Below are 23,245 nucleotides of genomic sequence, written 5' to 3' on the forward strand. Positions count from 1 at the left end.
CAGAGAAAGTGAGAAAAATGGGGAGAGAATACGTGGTAGAGAGAAAGACTGGAAAAAGTTTTTAAAAATTTCTTAAATTATTGTCTGGAAATAAAGAAGAATCAATTTGCTTAAAAAAGCAAGAGATTTGCGGAACAGAAAAGAAACAAAGCGAAGTAAAAAGAAGAAAGAAAGTTTCAAAAACAAAGTTGCTGGTAAAGCTCCGCGGGTCTGGCAGCATCTGTGGAGGAGAAAACAGAGTTAACGTTTCTGATCCGGTGACCCTCAGAATTTCCATTCTGAGGCAGGGTCACCGGACCTGAAACATTAACTCTGTTTTCTCCTCCACAGATGCTGCCAGGCCTGCTGAGCTTTGCCAGCAACTTTGTTTTTGTTCCTGATTTAACAGCTTCTGCAGTTCTTTAGGTTTTTAAGTAAAGTTTCAATCTTGAACTGGATGAGAGATAGATATCCTGTATCTGTTTGGATGTATAATTCCACTGTCTGAGACACTCTCATTCACTCTTAGAACTTACTCACACTCAATGCTAAAACATTTAGAAGAGAATTTTCACTGGTTAAAATTGATTATTGGAGGCTTCAAAATTCAAAAGGGCTGAGTTTGTGTGTGTGTGTGTGTGTGTGTGTGTGTGTCTGTCTGTCTGTCTTTGTGCAGTGTCCATAAACCTTTCGTATTCATATGCCCATCCAGATGCCTTTTAAATGGGTGGTGAGCCAATTCATTGCCACGGAGCACAGTGGAGGCCGGGACGTTAAACGTCTTCAAGGCAGAGATCAATAAATTCTTGATCTCACAAGGAATCAAGGGCTACGGGGAGAGTGCAGGGAAGTGGAGTTGAAATGCCCATCAGCCGTGATTAAATAGCGGAGTGGACTCGATGGGCCAAATGGCCTTACTTCCACTCCTATCTCTTATGGTCTTACGGTCTAAATGTTGTAATTGTACCAGCCTCCACTACTTCCTTTGGCAGCTCATTCTATGCATATACCACTGTCTGTGTGAACAAATTTCCCCTTAGGTCCCTCTTAAATCTTTCTCCTCTCACCTTCAACCTATGCCCCCTAGTTTGGACTCCACTACCCTGGGAAAAAGAATTTGGCTATTTGCCCTATCTTGCCCCTCATGATTTTATAAACCTCTGTACGGTCAGCCCTCAGCCTCCGATGCTCCATGGAAAATAGCCCTAGCCCATTTAGCCTTTCCCCACAGTTCAAACCCTTCAACCCTGGTAACATCCTCGTAAAACTTTTCTGAACCCTTCCAAGTTAAGTCTGCATGTCAATGTTTGTGTAAACACATTGTATCCATGTCTGCACATCTATGTTCAGCGCAAGACAGAATCACTTTAAAATTCGAACAAGGTTATTCATGGGTGGTTTCAGGAAGCACTTCAAACAAAGAGGAGTGGAAATCTGGAAGTCTACCACAAAAAAGCTGACAAGGTCAGGGATTAGAAAACGAAAATTGATGTTTGTTTGGAAGGGGCACTCTGGGTTCTGGAACTACGATGAGTAAACAGAATTAAGATCCATATCGGCTGTGTACTAAATGAATGAGGGAACAGGCTTGAAGGTCTGAATGTCCTCCTGCTGTTCCTGTATTCAGAAACTGTGGAATCTCTAGTTAGTTAAATACACATTCTTTAAACGCGTGCCCAGAGACGAGAAATGAAATCAATCACTTCCTTTCTCCCCGTCTGATGCATTCTCATAAGCTTGATAATCACTGTTGGGTATACATTGAGACAAAAAATGTAATTATCTGATTTCCAATTCCAAACAATTTCCTTCAAATGCTTTACAGATTTAGCATCAGGGTTTACAAGAGACTCTTTCTCTTATTACAGATGAACGTACACAGAGCAGACTAACAGCAGCACATCGTGGAGAGGACAATTTATTGATTGAGGAACAGGGCAAGACAGTGAATAATCCCTGGGTGAGGGAGTGGGAGAGGAATGCACATGCATGGGACAAGACAGAGAGAGAAGAGACAAAAACTAAAACTAAAAAAAGACAATGAAAGATACTAAACTTCCATTTCTATTGTGACCATATGAGTAACAGTATTTTGTGAAATATAGGCACTGTTGGGAGCTAGAAATAAGAGGAACCAGCATATACACTGCAAAATCCCACAAAGAACATGCCTGTAATCACTAGGTAATCTGATGTTTATTGAGGGAAAAGTAGTGGTCAGGATGTCAGGGAGAACTTCCTTGCTATTCTTTATAATTTTGGATTTGGATCTTTTATCCCCACTTGAGAGGATGGTAAATTTAAGCAGGCTTATATTAAATTTCTTCCCCATATAAATGTGTCTGATTTTAGTGCCCAACACTGTCCCAATCTGTAACTGATTTCAGCATCCAGCACAGGGGTGTAATTTTCAAGTTCTAAGGTACAAATGTTTCCTGTGCTTACAAACAGCTTCTTTACTTATTCCTGCACTGCATTCTGACTAGTGCACAAGCTGACTTGCGAAGATACTGAAGAAAAATAAACACGCTTGCATCCCGGGGACTGCCTGTATCTGATTTCAGTGACCAATACTCATCCCATAGTGGAGCCTGGTTTCCAGCCATCTTGGATGTTCCCTGCCATTGAGTCAAGACCTTGGCCCATTCAGACCATGTGGTGAATGGTGTGCAACATCCACTCTACAATAAAAGTATCCACCCATTGGGATTGTCCACTCCAACCATCCCTGTCTGGATTCTTCCAGAAAGATACAAACCACTTCAGCCTCACCAAGGGGGCAGCACAGTGGGTCAGCGGTTAGCGCTGCTGCCTCACATCGCCATGCACCCGGGTTCAATTCCACCCTCAAGTGACTGTCTGTGTGGAGTTGGTACATTCTCCCCGTGTCTGCATGGGTTTGCTCCAGGTGTTCCGGTTCCCTTCCACAGTCCAAAGATGTGCAGGTTGGGCAGTTTGGCCAGGCTACATTGCCTGTAGTGTCCAGGGATGTGCAGGTTAGGTGGATTAGCCATGGGGAATGCAGGGTTACAGGGATAGGGTTGGGTGGATGCTCTTTAGAGGGGGGTATGGACCCGATGGGCTGAATGGCCTGCTTCCACTCTATACGGATTATATGAAGGGGAACATGCAGCTGAAAGACTGCACAGAATCCAGAGCATCCCACTCAAACACACGCGACTCCTGTGGTAGAGTCTGCAGCTCCAGGATTAGACTATTTGGCCACACCCTCAAAGGGGGAACAAGTTGTCCTTGATCCTGAGGGATTGGCAGTGATGAAAAAAAGATTGTCCCAGAACAGTAATTACAAGGGATCTACAATAAACAGAAATAACAAGGTATGGATCTGGAGGAACACCGCAGGCCAGGCAGCATAGGAGGAGCAGGAAAGGTGACCTTTCGGTCAGGGCCCTTCTTCAGAAATAGGGGAGGGGATGGGGGCTTTGAAGTAAATTGGGGGGACAGGTGGTAATAGAAGGTGGATACTGGAGCAGATAGGTGGAAGAGAATACAGACAGGTCAAGGAGACGGGGACGTATAAAGGTTACTAAAGGCTAGTAAAGGTGAGTGTCGGTAGAGAGTAGGGATGGGGGTTGGTCAGTGAGGAGGGAGGGGTGGATAGATGGGAGGGAAGACAGGCAGCAGCCTAAATGTAAACTCAACAGGATAGGAAAACAATTAAGTAAGAACAGAAACTGAAGGTAAAGGAATAAATAATGCGATTGAATAGGGGCCTAAAAAGATATTTAAAATGCAAAATGTGGTGAAATCTTATTTACTATAAGTTGAAATGTCTACATAGTAATGCACACAGTGTCTTTACAAAAACAGGACACTGGAGACAATCATGTGTTGAGGCAGAGTAGGAATTACTGAGACACAACACAAAAATCAGGACAGAAAATTAAACACTGTAGCTTAACATATATAGAAAAGACAGAGACAGTAAAAAGGGAGTTGGTGTAGCGGTTACATATTCTGGATAATATGATGACAGGAAAGGGAACATAGCTATGAGTGAGATAAAAGATGATAAAGGATCAATCACATGAATGAGCACAGCCTTCAGACAAGCAAATAGTGGAAGGGAGGTGGAGGAAAAAAATATGTAGACAAATAATAAAACTAAGTGACGAAAAATAGAATATTAATCGCAGGGGAATTCAACTCCCTTGAAATTAATTGGACAAAAGAGTTAAGTAAAGGGAATACGGTAATAGAGATCCAAGACTACTTCCTAATCCAATGTGTAAACTGAACAATAGAAGATTCGCTATTGGCTAGTCATAGAGAATTAGTTAGAACAGATAAAAGAAGTAAAACTCAGGGAACATTTAGGCAGCAGTGATCAAAATATAATAAACTTCAGGGTGATGATAGAGAAGGACATAAATTTGATGGGGAAAAACATTAGAAAAAATGATTTTGAAAGGGCGCGTGAATAGAATTTGAGAAAATAGGCAACAATATTGATAAATAACCAGGTACAGGAACAATGGAAAATATACATAATGGTGTTCAACAGAGCTCCACTAAAAGAAAAGAACAAACAAAACACTGGTGAAATTCTGTGGATGCACAGAGACATAGGGAACAACTGAGATGTAGGGAAGAAACACCAAGAATATAAACAGCAAAGGAGTGCAGAATAAAACAGAACACAAAGTGATTGGGAGAAAAGGAAACCAAAATTATGAAAGCAAAGAGAAATGTTGAAATTAAATTATCAAGAAACATAAAGTAGCTACAAGTCCAACAATTAAAAGAAAAGTCTATTATAGTCAATTAAGAGATTAGACAGGATATTACCACAGGTAATGATAGCGAGATGAAAGTAATATTAAATAATTATTTTGCTTCAGTATTTATCAGGGAAATAGAACAAGTAAACTGACACTAAATACTGAGGAGAGTAAGGCGCTTATGTATATTTTGATTTTTAAAAATTGGGATGTATTGAATAAACAAAACAGAAAGATGAATATGGTCATCAGATTTGGAATCAGGGGACAAGAGGCAGAAGGACTGCTGAGTCAGAAAGCAGAGCATGGGAGTGAAGTGTAATTATTCAGAGTTGCAGGGCTGATGGGAAGTGGTATCCCACAAGGATGAATGCTGGGACCACTGTGTTTACAATTTGCATTAATGATCTAAACTTTGGAATCAGAAACAGAATATCTAAATTTGTGAAGGACACCAAATTGGGAAGGTCAAGTCAATAAAGTTCTTGCACTGGAAATATATTGCTGCCCCCTCATTGTCACTGGAACTCCTTCCGAACAGCATTGTCGGTGTACCTATTAAATAGACTGCTACAGTTCAGGAAGGCAGCTCACCACCACCTCCTCAATGTCAACAAGGGATGGGCAATAAAGGCTGGTCCAGCTAGTGAACCTGTATCCCATGAAAAAAAATTGAAGAGGATTGTGACAAATTACAGGAAAAGCTTAATAAACCTGCATAATGGGCAAATAATTGGCGGATGATCAGAGTTTGAGTGAAGATTTGTAGCTTGGGTGCTGGCTTAGATGTTGGTGTGTTCGCCGAGCTGGGAGGTTTGCTATTGATGAACACACCAACATCTACAGTTGGCAGATGAATTTTAACACCAACAATTATGATGTTGTACATTTTAGAAGGAAAATAGGGAGGTCACTTACTACTTAAATGGTCTGAGTCTGCATAAGGTACAGAAGCAAAGGGATCTTGGAGTACAAATACATCAATCACAAAATGATGCCTCAGGTTAACAAGGCCATAAGAAAGCTAAACAAGCACAGGGCTTTATTTTTAGATAGATACAGCCAAAAAGTAGAGATCTTATGCTAACCTATATTGAATGTTGGTTAGATAGCTATAATACTATGTGCTGACTGCCCTACAAACATAAGAAATAGGGGCAGAAGGTGTCCATTCAGCACCTTCAGCCAACTCCATGGTGAAATTTGAATTCAATAAATTCGGGAATTAAAAGATAGTCTACTAATGAACATATAGCCACTGATGATTGTCTTAGAAACCCAGCCAGTCCATTAATGTTCTTCCTGGAAGGAAATCTGCCATCCTTACCTGGTCTGGCCTGAATTTTCAAGATAGTGATGAGGTGGGGGGGGAGGGGGTCCAGTTGCTGAGCCCAGGTCTCACCCACTCCTATCGGCTTTATTTCTCTTCTTCTTCTTTCTCTTTTTGATTGTTCTCTTCTTTCCTTCATTATTTTTTCTCTTAAGCCTCACACCGCAGCAGCAGTATTGCCATATCGAGCTGGACATGGCTCCATCCTAGCCTGGTCAACAAGAAATGGTTCCTGGGCTGACCTCCCTAGCCTGGACTCGCAGGCTAGGCCAAGGCTCCCGGACCATAGCTAGGCCCAGTTCCTGAAGGAGGAGAAAAGTGGTCTCGACCCGGCATGGTGGTCTCCCTCTGTGGTGGTCTCCTTTTTTGGCCATCTCCCAGGGTGAGACTGTTGTCCTCTTGTGAATGTCTTGTCCCGGCAAAGGCTTCTGGCCTAGTATCCAGTAGCCTGGAGTCTGCAAGGTACTCCCTTGTTCCTAATCTAGCTTTCCCAAGCCCAGGAGTCATTAACTCAACTGTGATGAACTTTGCCCTAATTTTACCTTTTTTATTATCTATGAAATTTGCCATTGTTGTAGATCCCATGGATGGGGCAACTTATTAAACTTTTCAGTGTATTTTTCGCAGCAATGTGGTTGAAATAGAGTCATAGAGTCACAGTGTGATAAAACAGGGAAACAGACCCTTCAGTTCAACCAGTCCATGCTGACCATAAACCCAAACTAAACTAGCCCCATCTGTGCTTGGCCCATATCACTCTAAACATTTCTTATTCATGTACTTACCTAAATGCCTTTTAAACATTGTAACTGTACCCAGATCCATCACTTTCTCTGGCAGTTCATTCCACACACGAATGAGTTTGCTGTGTAAAAAAATTGCCCCTCAAATCTTTTTTTAAATCTTTCTCTTTTCAACTTAAAAATACGCCCCTTAGTCTTGAAATTCCCTATCCTGAGGAAAGGACACTTGCCATTTACCTCATCTATACCCCGCATGATTTTAAAACTTCTAAAGGTTCACCCCTCAACCTCCTACGTTCTAGTGGAAAAGGTCCCAGCCTACTTATAACTCAAAACTTCCATTCCTGGCAACATTCTGGTAAATCTCTTCTAAGCCCCCTCCAGCTTAATAATTCCTTCCTATAGCAGGGAGACCAGAATTGGTCACAAAACTCAAGAAGAGGCCTCATCAACATCATGTACAACCTCAACATAAAGTCTCTACTCCTGTACTCAAAGGTCTGAGCAATGAATGCAAGCGTGCTAAACGCCTTCTTCACCACCCTACCTGTATGCAACACAAACTTGAAAGAATTATGTACCTGGACCCCTAGATCTCTCTGTTCTACAACACTACCCAAGGCCCTACTTTTAATAGTATAAGTCATACCCTTGTTTGTTTTACCAAATTGCAATCCCCGCATTCATCCAAATTAAACTCCATCTGCCATTCTTTACTAGACTGACCCAAATGATCAAAATCAAATGGCCAAGCAAAAGTGCAGGGTTCAAGAGTAATAAGGGATGGGCTATAAAGGCTGACCCAGCCAGCAACGCCCATATCCCCTGAGTAAATAAAAAGAAAAATTCCTTGTCTAACACGAATCTATCTACCTGTACCTTAAAAATATTGAATGACCCTGCTTCCGCTGCCTTTTGACGCAGAGAATTCTGAAGTCACGCAACATACTGAGAGAAAAATGTCTCTTATCATCCCCGTCTTAAAAGAGTGACTCCAGATTTTTAAACAGTGCCTTCTGGTTCTGGTCTCACTCACACAAAGAAGCATCCACCTTGTCAAAACCATTCAGAATCGTCAATCATGTAATCCCCCGTTCTTCTAAATTCCAGTGGAAACAAACCCAGTCCGTCCATTATATCCTCATAACACAATCTGCTTATTCCAAATGTTAATCTCATAAACCTCCTTGTGCTCCCTCCAATGCAGCTATAGTCTTCTTTAAATATGATGTTGAGGTACCGGTGTTGGACTGGGGTGGACAGGGTCAGAAATCACACGATGCCAGGTTATAGTCCAACAGGTTTATTTGAAAACACAAGCTTTCAGAGTCTCAATCCTTCTTCAGGTGTTAGTGAGAGAGGTAGTATCAGACATAGAATTTATAAGTAAAAGATCAAAGGTTCCTGCCATTGATGAGGATGTACTAAACAAACGTAAGATGCTGTTAAATCTTTAATCAGTTAGGAGGTCTTAATTGATTAATATATATTTCATATACATATACAATTATTAATCTTAGCACTTTAGGTTTGCTTAGTACATCCCCATCAATGGTGTGAACCTTTGATCTTTTTACTTATAAATTCTGTGTCTAGCACCTGAAGAAGAACTGAGGTTCCAAAAGCTCGTGTTTTCAAATAAACCTACTGGACTATAACCTGATATCGTGTGATTTCTGAACTCCTTTAAATAAGCAGGCCAAAACTGCACAATGTTCAAAATATGGTCTCACCAATACCGTTTATAATTGAAGCACAGGAATCTTACTTTAATGTCCAATTTCTTTTGTAATAGGAGACATAATTTTATTCACTTAAAACTTATTGTCCTTGCATGCTAATTTTTTGTAACTCATGCACATAACATGAAAATCCCTCTGTACTTCAGAATTCTGCAGTTGTTGTCTGTATTACTTAAACATTATTTAAGTAATACTCTGCTTTTTCATTCTTCTCACCAAAGTGAGTTACTTCACATTTTCCCACATTACACTCCATCTGCCAGATATTTGACTACTAACTCAATCTACCTGTATCCATCTTCAATCTCTTTGTGTACACTTCACAACACACATTCCTACCTGTCCTTAATACATGTGCAAATTTAGCTACTGTTTATCACTCTCCTCATTTAAATCATTGATATAAACAGTAAATGCAGATACTCCCAGACTGATTCCTGTGGGCTCATCATATCACAGACTGCCAATCAGGCAAAAACCCATTTATGCATATTCTGTTTTTTGACAGCCAATTTTCCATCCATGCTAATGTGTTATGCCTACACCATGAGATCATATTTAGCACAATAAACCTTTTACATGGAACCTTGTTAAATGCCTCTGGAAATCTAAGTACAGTACATCTACTGGTTCCCTTTTATCCACAATGCATGTTACTCCTTCAAAGGACTCCAATAAATTGCATATACATAATTTCACTTTCACAAAACCATGTTGACTTTCCAGATTACCTTTGAATTTTCCTCAGTGCCCATCTATAACCTCCTTAATGACAGATTCTAACAACATCCCCCATGACAGACATCAATTTAACTGGCCCATGGTTTCTTGTTTTCTACCTCAATTGAATATTTGCAACTTTAAAGTTTGATGGAACCTTTAGCACATTTTGGCAAATTAACTCTAACCCACTTACGACCATCTCCTTTGAGAGTCAGGGATAAAGTCTGTCTGGACTCAGAGAATTGTCAGCTCACAGCTCCGTTAGTTTGCTCAGCATCCCTCCCTTGTGATTGTAATTTCACCAAGTTTCTTTCTCCCAATGTACAGCTATTACTGGAATGTTTTTTGTATCCTCTATACTGAAGACAGAAGAAAAATATTTGATTTATACATAATTTCCTTATTTTCTACTATTAATATCCAATTTTCACTATCTAAGGATGAATACTGACTTTACTTACTCTTTTCCTTTATAAGTCCCAAACTGTTATGGGGACCTGTTATCGGGATTGAGTTGAGGTCAGCCATGGTTGTATTAAATGGTGCAGTAAGCTCGAGGGGCTGAATTGCCTACTCCTATTCGTATGCCACTGATTAAGTGGTTCATCAACAACAACCTTCATTTATAAAACTCTTCAACCTTAATGAAAACATTCAGAGGCACTTCCTACCGGTTTTTAGCAAACAAGATGTGACACTAAAGTGCCACATATGGTGACTGAGCATCTTGAGGATGATAGAAAAATGGGGGAGGGGAGAGGTTTTCGGGTGGAATTACAGGGCCCAGATAGCTGAAGTCATAGCTGCCATTGACGACATAGTTAAAATCAGGGAGGCACAAAAGGCCAGAGTTAGAGGATTGCAGATAACTTGGAGGAATGTGGACATGAAGGAAGTTATAGGAATGGGGTGACACAATAGGGGAATCTGATGAGATGAATATCAGAATTTTAAAAGCTTTCTTTAAGAAGCTCCTTAAAATCTACTTCTTTGACCAAACCATTGGTCACCTGTCCCAGTATCCCAGTATGTGGCTTTACCAAGTTTTGTTTAAAGCGCTTTTACAACAGTAAAAGCACAATAAAATGTAAGATGCTCTTTGAAAACTTCACATAAAAAAAGGTTATAATGGAATGGCGAGTGGGCTTAAGGGGCTGAAAGGCCTTCCTCAGTTACTGTGACTGGTTGAATTGCTGGTTGACACTCACATCTGAAGCTTGGACCATGATTCAATGTCTATTAACATGAGTCACTGCAAGATAATCTGAGTGCGGGAGCTGTAAGTCACCGAGGGACAGAACAGCAGCACATGTGAAGGAAGGGTGTTAAAGCAGAGAAGAAAGAAAGATACACGCATTACTCCATCATTCCCTTGATGCAGATGTTTGATGCACTGATCAGCCATTGTGGGTTTAAGATTCAGTATTTATGATTGAATCTGGAGACTGTATGGGAGTCACTCTCCAGCCCTGAGGTAGCGATGAGACTGAGTGAAATATTAATCCAAGTTTCAGATATTTCGCTCCCTCCTTTCCACAAGGAATTCTAGGGTGTATCCCATCTGGTCCAGGCTCCCTGTAGTCATTTTGTGCTTTCAGTTTCTTGTGTGACAGATGCTTTATTGACCTACACATATGTTATCAGAATCCACAGCCAGCCTGACTCGATATGATGAATTCACATACCACATCTGCCATTTCCCAAAACCTCTCATTCCCACACAACTTTAATCCTTAAAGAACCTAGAGAGTGTTTTATAATCTAAAGATTTTCTATTCAGCAAGAACTCACTTTCTGCATTCTACTCTCTTTCAAACAAAAATATTTAGTTGTTTGAAACAAGGAAAAATAGAGTCAGAAACTCAGATTGATGGACAAAGTATTTGATACTTTAACCTGGAACAGTTTAATGGGGACAATATAAAGGGAGATTTACTCAGTATCCAGCCCCATGCCGGAATTGTCCTGGGAGGGTTTGAAGGGGGTGGAAGATCTATTCTGTATCTTCAGCCAATTTGATTCACTCCATGGCTGAAGATGCTGGAAATTGCAAAGACCATAGGCCTTGCCAATATTCCAGCATGGGTACCGGAGGCATATGCTCCAAGAATTAGCTGCACCAGTTGTTCCAGAACAGCGACAACATTGCTAACTACCCTGCAGTGTGGAAACTGTCCACAGAAAGCAGAAAAAATTCAGTTTTGCCAATTTCTGCCCTGTCAGTCATCCGTCAATCATCAGCAAAGTGATGGAAGATGTTATTGACCATTAACTGACTAATTTACTGACCAAAATTTGGCCACTGACATTCCAATTGGGTTACACCAGCTCCTGACCGCTTTACAGTTTTGGTCCAAACATGGACAAAAGAGTTGAACTTGACTGCCTTTGATTTCAAGATAACATTTAACTGGAGTGTAGCATAGAATAGCCACAGTAAAGTTGAAGTCAATGGGAATCAGGGGGAAATTTCTCCCCACTGGTTGGAATCATGCCTACCACAAAGGAAGATGGTTTTGGTTGTTGAAGGTCAATCATCTCAGCCACAGAACATCTCTGCAGGAATTCCTCAGGGTAACGTCATTGACCAATAATCTTCAACTGCTTCATTAATGACCTGCCCTCTAAGGTACGATCAGAAATGGGGATGTTTGCTGATTGCACAATGATCAGCACCATTTGCAATCCAGTAGACAATGAAGTAGTCTACGTTTAAATGGAGCACGATCTGGGTAACATTAAGTTTTGGCCGATAAGTGTTAATTAACATTTCCTCTTATTGGACAAGCAATGACCGTCTCCAAGCAAGTGAGAATCTAACTTCAATAAACATCAATAAATTCACTGCCATCATTATTCTGGAGTTGCTACTAACCAGAAATTGAATTGAAACAGCCATGTGGAATTTGTGGTTACAAAAGCAGGTCAGATGCTGGGAATTCTGTGCTGGGTAACTCACCTCCTGTCTCCCCACAACCTGTCCAACATTTACAAGGCTCAAGTCAGAATTTGATGGAGTTTTCTCCACTTGCCTGGATGAATGCAGCTCCAACAACCCTCAAGAGACTTTACATCATCCAGGAAAATCCAACCTATTATTTAGCATGGATAATGGATCATTAATGGATAAGAGAAGAGGGTAAGGACTAATGATGCATTTTCAAGTTGGCAGACTCCAATTGGTTGACTGCCACAAGAATCAGCTATTTGCAATCTATACTAATCTATATCTATATTAAATAGTAACATATCAAATTTGCTGATAATGGAAAGCTAGATGGCAGTGTGAACTGTGTACAGGATACAAAGAGCCTTCAAAGCGATAGAGACCTGTTAAGAGAGTGGGTAACTAGGCAGCAGATGGAATAGAATTTTTGGAAACGTGAAGTTATTCCATTTGTCCATGAGAAGAGAAAAGTAGACTTTTTTAAAAAAATGACTTTATTCCGAGATTTCAGGAGTACAGGAATAATGAAGTCATGCTAAAACTGCATGGGATTTTGGTGAGACCCACATCTGGAATACTCTGTGCAGTTTTGGTCTCCATACTTAAGGAACGATACATTTGCCATGGAAGCAGCACAGTGACGGTTCACTGGATTGGCTCTTGGCACCAAGTGGTTGTTGTATGATGAGTCTATGCAAGTGAGAGTGATCTTATTGAAGCATACTAGATGCAAAAGGGATAACACAGAGTGGAGCTAGAGGATCACAGCAGGCCAGGCAGCATCAGAGGAGCAGAAAAGCTGACATTTCAAGTCGGGACCCTTCTTCATTTTCTGAAGAAGGGTCCCGACCCAAAACGTCAGCTTTCCTGTCCCTCTGATGCTGCCTGGCCTGCTGTGATCCTCTAGCTCCACACTGTTATCTCTGAATCCAGCATCAGCAGTTCTTACTATCTCTAGATGCAAGATCAACACTTGAGACATGGTTTCCCCTGTTTGAGGAATCCAAAACACTGGGGCACAGTCTCCAGGGCAGTTAGAGATAAGCAAGAAATTCTGGTCATGCTAGTGATGCCCACATCTCATGAATGCTTAATGAAAAGAGAGATAGAAAAGAGATAGTAGGAACTGCCAATGCTGGAGAATCTGAGATAACACGGTGTGAAGCTGGATGAACGCAGTGGGCCAAACAGCATCAGAGGAGCAGGAAAGCTTGATGTTTCGGGTCGGGACCCTTCTTCAGAAATGGGGGAGGGGAAGGGGATTCTGAAATAAATAGGGAGACGGGGGAGGCGGATAGAAGATGGATAAAGGAGAAGGTAGGGTGAGAGGAGACAGACAAGTCAAAGAGGCGGGTTTAGAGCCATATTGTTCACGACAGGGACGTGTAGTTGTTTGTTTGTTTGTCGCAACAACAAAAAACAAACAACTGCACCTCCCAATCATGAACCATTTCAATTCCCCCTCCCCACTCCTCAGACGACATGTCCATCCTGGGCTTCCTGCATTGCCACAATGATGCCACCCGAAAGATGCAGGAACAGCCCATCTCATATTTCGCTTGGGAACTCTGCAGCTCAAGGGTATCAATGTGAATTTCACAAGCTTCAAAATCTCCCCTCCCTCGACCACATACCAAATCCAGCCCAGCTAGTCCCCACCTCCCTCACCATTCCTCCCACCTCAAGCCCCACCCCCACTCCCTACCCACTAACCTCATTCCGCCACCCTCCCCCCCGACCTGTCCGTCCTCCCTGGGCTGACCTATCCCCCACTAACTCCCCAACTACATTCACCTTCACTGGCTCTAACCCCGCCTCTTTAACCTGTCTGTCTCCTCTCACCCTATCTTCTCCTTTATCCATCTTCTATCCGCCTCCCCCGTCTCCCTATTTATTTCAGAATCCCCTTCCCCTCCCCCATTTCTGAAGAAGGGTCCTGACCCAAAACGTCAACTTTCCTGCTCCTCTGATGCTGCTTGGCCCGCTGTGTTCATCCCGCTCTACACCGTGTTATATCAGAGAAAGAAAAGAGTTGAGATGATAACAGGAGAGAAGGAAAGGTAATGGAGTAAAGAATGGCTGAAGGAAGTAAGTCCTTCTTAGAACGATGGAGTGAGGTGGTCTGATGTACATAACAAGAATATCAAATTCACTCTTTTGACTGCAATCTTTTTATTGCAATACCTAAGAATGTTTACTGACTGTTTTAGCTGAGACTGTTATAATGTAACAATCTCATAAGGGCTTAATGCACCATTGTCTTGAATCTTGAATGATTGAATCAGTCAGTTCTAGTTTGTAAGTAGATATCCTCTGTTGATGACCTGAAGGTATATGACAGCAGCAAAGTGAAGAATAAACCAGAGTGTTGGTGCCAGAACCTTCTTTGCCCCTACTGCGGATCTCAGTTTTTATGATGTTAGCCCACCATTGCATTTTCTTTTATTCATTCATGGGAACGTACATGTTGCCTGGCTGGGCAGACATTTATTGCCCACCCCTAATTTCCATTGAGTAAGTAGTGATGAGATGACCTCACTCATTATATTGTCATGGGTCGATGGGATCACGATGAGGATCTTCATAGGGCTGTCAATTTTCTCAACCGGTAAAACAGTCTGACCCTGCTGACATGGTCAAATGCTTTGGTCAGATCCATGAAGGCAACATGTTATGGCTCCTTACTCAGACGACAGTTTTGTGCAGCTCTTGGACTGAAGATCATGTCAGTTGTGGAACTTGCAGTTCTGAAATGACACTGGCACTCGGGGTAGATGCATTCAGCCAGGGCCTGTAGTTTAATAAGGGCAACACAGGCAAATACTTTTCCAAGATGCTCAACAGGCACTTGCCTTGATAGTTGTTGCAATTATTACTGATATCCTTGTTCTTGCCAACCTTTGCATCAGGCTTATCCTACTAGCAGAGATATTGAAGTTTCTGCAAATCCTATGGAGTGCCAGTTTCCCACGTTTGATAATTGTGAAGATCTTCAGTATGTAGAAGTGGTCACTGGGTAACAGCCTCCTGGGTGTCTATGCCCCTGTTACAAGGACACCTGAAAGTGAGATGTGAATATACCAGGCATTCACATTGACAACTGGGAAATAGTTGCTGACAGCCATGAGTCCTGGAGGTGGACCATTTGGAAGTTACATTGGAAGAGATGAACAGCAAGTTTGACTGGCCAAGAAGAGGCCCCAGAGAAAGCAGAGTTGGCAGACAGTGCACCTTCTTCGCTCACTGTCATCCTCTGCAGCAAATGTGGCAGATCCTGCCAGGCCACAGTCAGCTCCTCAGCCACACGAGGTGACACTTAACCCTACAGATGCTCAGCATGGACTTATGATCGTCACTTTACGATGGAAAGTTGCACATGAGTTAGCTGAAACTCATGTTGGCTACACTGATGAGTTAACAGCTGAGAGCAGATAAAATAATTGAACACTGGAGTCCTTTACATACATGACAAACTCCTCTTTCTTTACTGATAAACATTCCAAACACTGTCTAGTTTTTTCCCTGCTGGTTGACTTTGAGCCACAAATGCTGCTTTTGACTTTACAGAAATGTCAGCAAACAACTTCCATTCCGTCACTACAAGTGCAGCCATAAAGGTCTATCCTTTCTACACTCATTCAATCCACGGCACCTTACTGTCAATCTCCCATGGATTTAACACAGATAAAGGTCATTTTTTTAAATTGGAGAGGATTCTGAGAATGCATCAGGTAAGTGTCAGGAATAGTCCCAAACACATCAGCTAATTTTGTTCTTTGCAATTATCAGGGATCTGATCGATTTACACTGTGTCTTACCCCATTCCCTCACTTTTTATCTTACTTTTTCTTCTTTTATTATGTCAAAATATACTTTATTTATAAAAATTCCTTATATACATACATTGTTAATAAAGCAGTTTGGTTCTGTACAGTAGCATATGATGAAATAAACAAACATAAAAAGAATGAAGTTTGACTGTATCCAGCAAACAAACCAAAGGCATTTCTTCCTTATACATAGTTATATTTACACTTATTTGAACGATTGGGAGGGTCAGATAACTGAACGGCCCCCATTTAACTTTGGCAGAAAGACCTCAGACAGTGGTCTTACCCCACTGTACCTTGGCAGCATCTGCCCCAAGCTTTAGTGCATCCCTCAGCACATAGTCCTGGACCTTGGGATGTGCCAGTCTGCAACAGTAAGTCAAAGTCAACTCCTTGGTCAGGAAGACCAACATGTTTTGGGTAGACCAAAGAGTCTTTCAATGCGTTGATGGTCCTCCAGGCACAGTCGATATTTGTCTTGGTGTGTGCCCCAGGGAACAGGCTGCAGGGCACAGAGTCTTGCGACACAGAGCTGCACAGGACCAACCCCGACAAGAACTACTGCATCTTTCTCCAGACTTCCTTTCAAAAGGCACATTCCAGAAGAAGTTGTCAGACAATCTCTACTTCGTACACCACCACCCCCACCCCTACATCCACATTGATGGTAGCGTGTGGTGGCATAGAGTCTAGGTGTTATGGATGTGGGCATCTTTATGCTTCACTAATCACCCCTTGATTGACGTAACCCCCATTTCTGGGGGGAGTTCATTGTCAACCACACAACTGTGCAATTGCATGCTGGACTGGATGAGATTTCTCTAAAGGATATTAGTGAACCACGTGATTTTTAAAAATAGTAACTGATAATAGTTTCATGGTCACAATTACTGAGGCTCGCTTTCAATGTCAGGTTTTATCATCTCAATTTAAATTCCACTAGCTGCCTTGCATATCTCAGATCATTAGCCTAACCTGGGGTGGCATGATGGCTCAGTGATCAGCACTGCTGCCTCACAGTGTCAGGGAGCGGGTTCAACCCCATCCTCGGGTGATTGTCTGTGTGGAGTTTGCACGTTACCCCCATGTCTGTGTAGATGCTCTGGTTTCCTCCCACAGTCCAAAGATGTGCAGGCTAAGCAGATTGGCAATGGAAAATGCAGAGTTATCAGGGTAGGTGGGATGCTCTTCAGAGGGTTGATACGGACTCAAAGGGCTGAATGGACTGCTTTCACACTGTAGGGATTCTATGAATCATTGGGTAAGCATGCTTGTGACATTACCAGGATGCTGCCAACAACCTAAAAGGATCCATAAAACATTCTGAAGCTTTAAAAACAAACATTCACAGGATGTGGGCAACTCTGGCTGGGCCAGTATTAAATGCCCATCCCTAATTGCCCAGAGGGCAGTTAAGAGTGAGCCACATTGCTGTGGATCTGGAGTCACATGTAGGCCAGGATGGGGCAGCTTCACTCCCTAAAGGGCATTAGAGAACCAGATGTGTTTTTCCTGACAATTGACAATGGATTCCATATTTGTACTGAAATAAAATTTCACTAACTGCCCTAGCAGCATTCGAAACCAGATCCCAACAACATTACAGCAGATTTCAGACTAACAGCCTAGTGACAATTCCACTAGGCCACTGCCTCACCAACACAAGGGCTGCAGTTAACATGCATCAATTACTGTTTGACAAATTCGCCAAGAATAGGACTGACTAATGAGAAGGCAAGATGAACAGGGTAATAAAATGTGAGGCTGGATGAACACAGCAGGCCCAGCAGTATCTCAGGAGCACAAAAGCTGACGTTTCGGGCCTAGACCCTTCATCAGAGAGGGGGATGGGGTGAGGGTTCTGGAATAAATAGGGAGAGAGGGGGAGGCGGACCGAAGATGGAGAGAAAAGAAGATAGGTGGAGAGGAGAGTATAGGTGGGGAGGTAGGGAGGGGATAGGTCAGTCCAGGGAAGATGACAGGTCAAGGAGGTGGGATGAGGTAGGTAGGAAATGGAGGTGCGGCTTGGGGTGGGAGGAAGGGATGGGTGAGAGGAAGAACAGGTTAGGGAGGCAGAGACAGGTTGGACTGGTTTTGGGATGCAGTGGGTGGAGGGGAAGAGCTGGGCTGGTTGTGTGGTGCAGTGGGGGGAGGGGACGAACTGGGCTGGTTTTGGGATGCGGTGGGGGACGGGGAGATTTTGAAGCTGGTGAAGTCCACATTGATACCATTAGGCTGCAGGGTTCCCAAGCGGAATATGAGTTGCTATTCCTGCAACCTTCGGGTGGCATCATTGTGGCACTGCAGGAGGCCCATGATGGACATGTCATCTAAAGAATGGGAGGGGGAGTGGAAATGGTTTGCGACTGGGAGGTGCAGTTGCTTATTGCAAACCGAGCGGAGGTGTTTTGCAAAGCGGTCCCCAAGCCTCCGCTTGGTTTCCCCAATGTAGAAGGAGCCACACCGGGTACAATGGATGCACTATACCACATTGGCAGATGTGCAGGTGAACCTCTGCTTAATATGGAAAGTCATCTTGGGGCCTGGGATAGTGGTGAGGGAGGAGGTGTGGGGGCAAGTATAGCATTTCCTGCGGTTGCAGGGGAAGGTGCCGGGGTGGTGGGGTTGGAGGGCAGTCCAGAACCCTCACCCCATCCCCCTTTCTGATGAAGGGTCTAGGCCCGAAACGTCAGCTTTTGTGCTCCTGAGATGCTGCTGGGCCTGCTGTGTTCATCCAGCCTCACATTTTATTATCTTGGATTCTCCAGCATCTGCAGTTCCCATTAACACTGAGGCAAGATGAACAGTCAGGCTTTGTTGGTAGTGTTTATCGAGGGAGGTACTTTGGCCAAGACTGCTTTTATTCACATAGTCCTAGCAAATAACTGCTTCCCTCTAAACAGCAGGTATGGTCTCATCTTATGTGGAAAATGCATACCTCTGACACACCTGCACTCCCTCAGTACTGCACCGGAGCGTCAGCCCTAATGATGTGCTCAAGCCAACAGTCCAGAACTTCATATTTTGAAATGTGATTTCCCTTTATTGCTTTTCAGTTGCTTCAAAGATCAGTGGAAGTTGCACAGTACTTGATTCAGAACTTTCGTTTTATATCTGCAAAGAGTTATTAAATTTTAAATGCGCACAGTTCATGCAAAGAAACACAATCTAGCCCACATTTAACAATGATGAAGATATTTGTTTCCATTTGTAATAGAATTTCAGCAAACAAAACTGACTGATTTTTCCACGGAGGTTTGGTCTTACCCCGATGATTTTTCCATTGCCAGGCTCGCAGAGATAAGCTTCGTCTACCATGACTCCAGCCAAATACAGTCAGCAAACTCAACTGTCCCGCAACGGAGAGACAAAACCATTCAATTTCTTCGCCCCCACCCCTCGAATCTCCACCTCAATTCAGCTTGAATTCGGAAAGCAAGATGATTGACGATCCATTCGGGCAATGGAAAGTGAGACCAGGCTGTCAGTCATAGTGGGGGGGAACAACAATGTGTTTGTTGGGAGGGAAGGCGGGGACTTAACAGTGTCTGTAACAGAGAGGCTGCGGAAGCGTTTGGATCCCTAAAATGTAGCAGCACAGGCAAATAAGTAATCTTGAATTTTTAGCTAGAATAATGAAGATTGCCTGCAGAGTTTCCTTCATTGTGCAAAAGTTCGAGAGGATGCAATACTTGCTTCTACCACAGTAACTGACGGTACAAAACTTACTGTTAAATAAATGGGACTCAATCTGGGCAAAACTCATGCGGTCAAACAACAGCCTTCTTGGAATTATTCTCCAAAGTGCCTGATTATTTTGTGTTCCTTCAGTTTAGACAGGAAGTGGTAATATTTTCCATTGAATTTCCACAGTGTGGGAGCAGGCTATTCGGCCCATCGAATCCACAACAACCCTCCAAACAGCATTCCCCCCCCCCCCCCCCAGGCCTACCCTATCCCTGCATTTCCCACCCAAGACACTACGGGTAATTTAGCGTGGTCAATTCACCTAAGCTGCACGTCTTTGGACTGTGGGACGAAATCAGAGCATCCAAAGGAAACCCACGTAGACACGGGGAGAATGTGCAAACTCTACATGGACAGTTGCTCAAGGCTGGGATCAAACCCGAGTCCCTGGCACTGTGAGGCAGCAGTGCTAACCACTGAGCCACTGTGACGGCCCCTTAGTGGATCAATTACAGTCAGAGCTGTACAGTGCAGAAACAGACCTTTCGGTTTAAATCATTCATGACTACGAGATATCCTAAACTGATCTTGTCCCATTTGCCAGCATTTGGCCCATATCACTCTAAACCCTTCCTATTCATGTACCCATGTAATTGTACCAGCTTCTAACACTTGCTCTGCTAGGTCATTCCATACACACGCTACTCTCTCCGTGAAAAAAATTGCCCCTTCGATCCCTTTTAGATCATTCTCCTCTAGACCAGTAGCCTCTAGTTTTGGACTCCATTGCCCTGGTGGTCAGGGATAATTAGATAACAAATATTAGCCTTGTGAAAATTCAAATATGCAGCAGGAAAAGACCATTTGGCCCCTTGTGCCTGTTGTGCCAATCAAGATCATTGCTGACCATCTATTTCAGCATCATTTTCCTGCACTATCTCCATGTTCCTTGTTGCAGTTGTCATCTAGAAACCAATCGATCTCCAACTTGAACATGCTCAATGGTTGACCTCTACAGCTCCATGGGGTAGAGATTCCCAAAATATTTACCACCCTCTGAGTGGTCTCCCATCTCTTATCACTGAAACTGTTGTTCTTTACTCTGAGACTGATCCACCTGCTCCATCCAATTTTAAAAAAACTCAGTGGTATTAAAAAAACTCTGCATTGTAAGATTTGATGTAAACCTCTCTAATGGGATTATAACTGTGTCTGTGACTAATGTAATGATTCCACTAACACCACTTACCATCATTCTAATGGATATTCCAAAATGTTAACTGCCAGTTTAAACAGTAAGAATTTTCTGTGAAACTTGGAAGTGATGCTTTCTGCATGATTGAATTCATAATTCACTAAGAGTCTGCCCAATCTTCTATCTCAAATAATCTTCCTGCGCTATAATCCATATCTGTTGCCTCCCTATGTATTCCAAAAATCTATCAGCCTCTATCTCGAATACGTTCATTTGATGAACTGCTCCCTGGGGTCGAGAACTCCAAAGTTCCTCAACACTTTGAGTGTTACCTCAGTCCTAAATGGTTAGACTCTCATTCTGAGACTGTCCTCCCTACTCCGAGACTCCATGGATGGATACTGCCTCCTGATATTTACCAAGTCAAGCCCCTTTAGAGGTAAATGCCTTTCAATGAAATTGCTTTTCATTCTTCTAAACTACTATCATAAAACTCTCTCTAGTTCACTGATGTATTTTTGAGAAGGAAATCCACCATCCTTACTCAGTCTGACCTACATGTGATTCTTGATCCACAGCAACATGGTTGACTCTTAACTGCCACCAGCATTGTTCTAGCAAACCGCTCAGTTAAGGGCAGTAGGGGTGGGCACGAACTGCAGACCCTGCCTTCTTGAACAAAAGCGTTTGTTTGGCTCTTTTCTAATCCTTTGGCACAATTTGCATGTTTAAAGAGGATTGAAAAATTGTTTTCATAATGTCTCGTGTCTTCTGTATTTTATAACCAATAACTTACTTAGTTCAGGGTTTTACTAATTTTCTCTGAATGAATGTTTCCTTCATCAGTGGTCTCTATTGATTGTTTGCATAACTTCAAATTGTGTAGAACCTTTAATATCTAAAGCAATCATAATATTCCCTTCTGCATCTATATTCTTCTCTGCCATCATTTGTAAAATTCAAAGCAAAATAATTCCACAAAAACATCATTCTCCGCAGGTAGACCTATTTTCACTTTAGTGCATTCTATTCTTGCTGATGATTCATTTTCATCTTATGCTTAGAAATCTTTAGTTCTCCTTTATATGTGGTCTGGCATTTTTCCCTTTATATCTCTTCCAGTATCACCTCCCCACTGTACTCTTTATATTCTTCCTGACTTTCCACAGTGGTTTTTGCTCTGAGGAAGCTCCTTCGTTAATAATTAGTTCTGAATTAGCCCTGTGTGGCTGTGGTCACTCAGACACATCCCCAGCCAACTGCACAAACCATCTGTTTGATGCTTGCTGGCCTTTTAACAAAGTGAGTGAGTCATCCTGTGCTGAAACCAACATGTTTGCTGGGAATCAGCAGATCCATCTGTGTTGTGGATGAGTTCTAATTCTGGGATAACCTGGCCCTCTGATCTATCTGTTCACAGCCCTCAGGCCAGGAGGCCGCATTAAATGAGATTTCAAACCTTATTCATCTGTCCTGTCCAGCAAACTCCATCCGGGGCTTGTATGTGTCTAATAAACTGCCCCTGGGTGAGAGGAAACCGTTGAAAATGGGCTTTCAAACAAACATTAAATAGGACACTGTCTGATCCATAAAACCATTAATAAAATAAATTGGACAAATTAACTTTTTGGTTGTACTTGCTGAAATTACGGACAGTGAAGAGACAGGAAGATTCTTAGGTTTTGACAATGAACATTATTGACAGAATCGTAGAATGCGTATGGCACCGAAGGAGGCCATTCAGCACGTTGTGACTTCACTGGCTCTCTAGATGAACAATTTATATCATGATGCTCCCCTGCTCTGCATGGTTTTTCCTTTGAGCTAAGTGACAGCCATTCCATAACCTATTGATTTGGAGTTGGAATGCAAACTGATAGTCAATGCTGGGAAGTGAACTAAGCAATAGCATCATTCAGGAGCGTGCATGGTACATGTGAGCAGTGTACTATAAATTCAGTGAACCTGCATTCCTACATGACCCTGTACTGTGCCTGTCCTGGTAGCATTTGATGGGGGCTGTGTAAAGGAAGATTTACTCTGATCAAGCACTGTGCCCTACCTATCGAAGAAGTGTTTGTTGGGACATTATACAGGGAGCTGTATCCTGTATTTAGCTCTGTCCTGTGTCTGCCCTGGGAGCGTTTCATGGGGAAACTGTAAAATGACTTAATAATGGGGTGGCACAGTGGCTCAGTAGCACTGCTACCTCACAGCACCAGGAACCTAGGTTCAATTCCATCCTCGGGCGACTGTCTGTGTGGAGTTTGCACATTCTCCCCGTGTCTGCATGGGTTTCCTCCAGGTGCTCTAGTTTCATCCCACAG

The 23,245-nt window shown here is 42.6% G+C and overlaps 1 protein-coding gene across 1 annotated transcript in view; it reads right to left on the bottom strand.

Moving 5' to 3' along the window:
- Nucleotides 1-19,392, bottom strand: part of LOC125461735 (solute carrier family 2, facilitated glucose transporter member 5-like) — a 63,236-nt gene extending 43,844 nt beyond the window's left edge. The window contains exon 1 of the mRNA XM_048550834.2: nucleotides 19,304-19,392. Within this exon, the coding sequence (XP_048406791.2) occupies nucleotides 19,304-19,354 (51 nt within the window). The 5' untranslated portion in view covers nucleotides 19,355-19,392. The remainder of the gene's footprint in view (nucleotides 1-19,303) is intronic.
- Between the last annotated feature and the right edge of the window lie 3,853 nt (nucleotides 19,393-23,245).

The sequence above is a fragment of the Stegostoma tigrinum genome, chromosome 20 (assembly GCF_030684315.1).
Source record: "Stegostoma tigrinum isolate sSteTig4 chromosome 20, sSteTig4.hap1, whole genome shotgun sequence".
Classification (NCBI taxonomy): domain Eukaryota; kingdom Metazoa; phylum Chordata; class Chondrichthyes; order Orectolobiformes; family Stegostomatidae; genus Stegostoma; species Stegostoma tigrinum.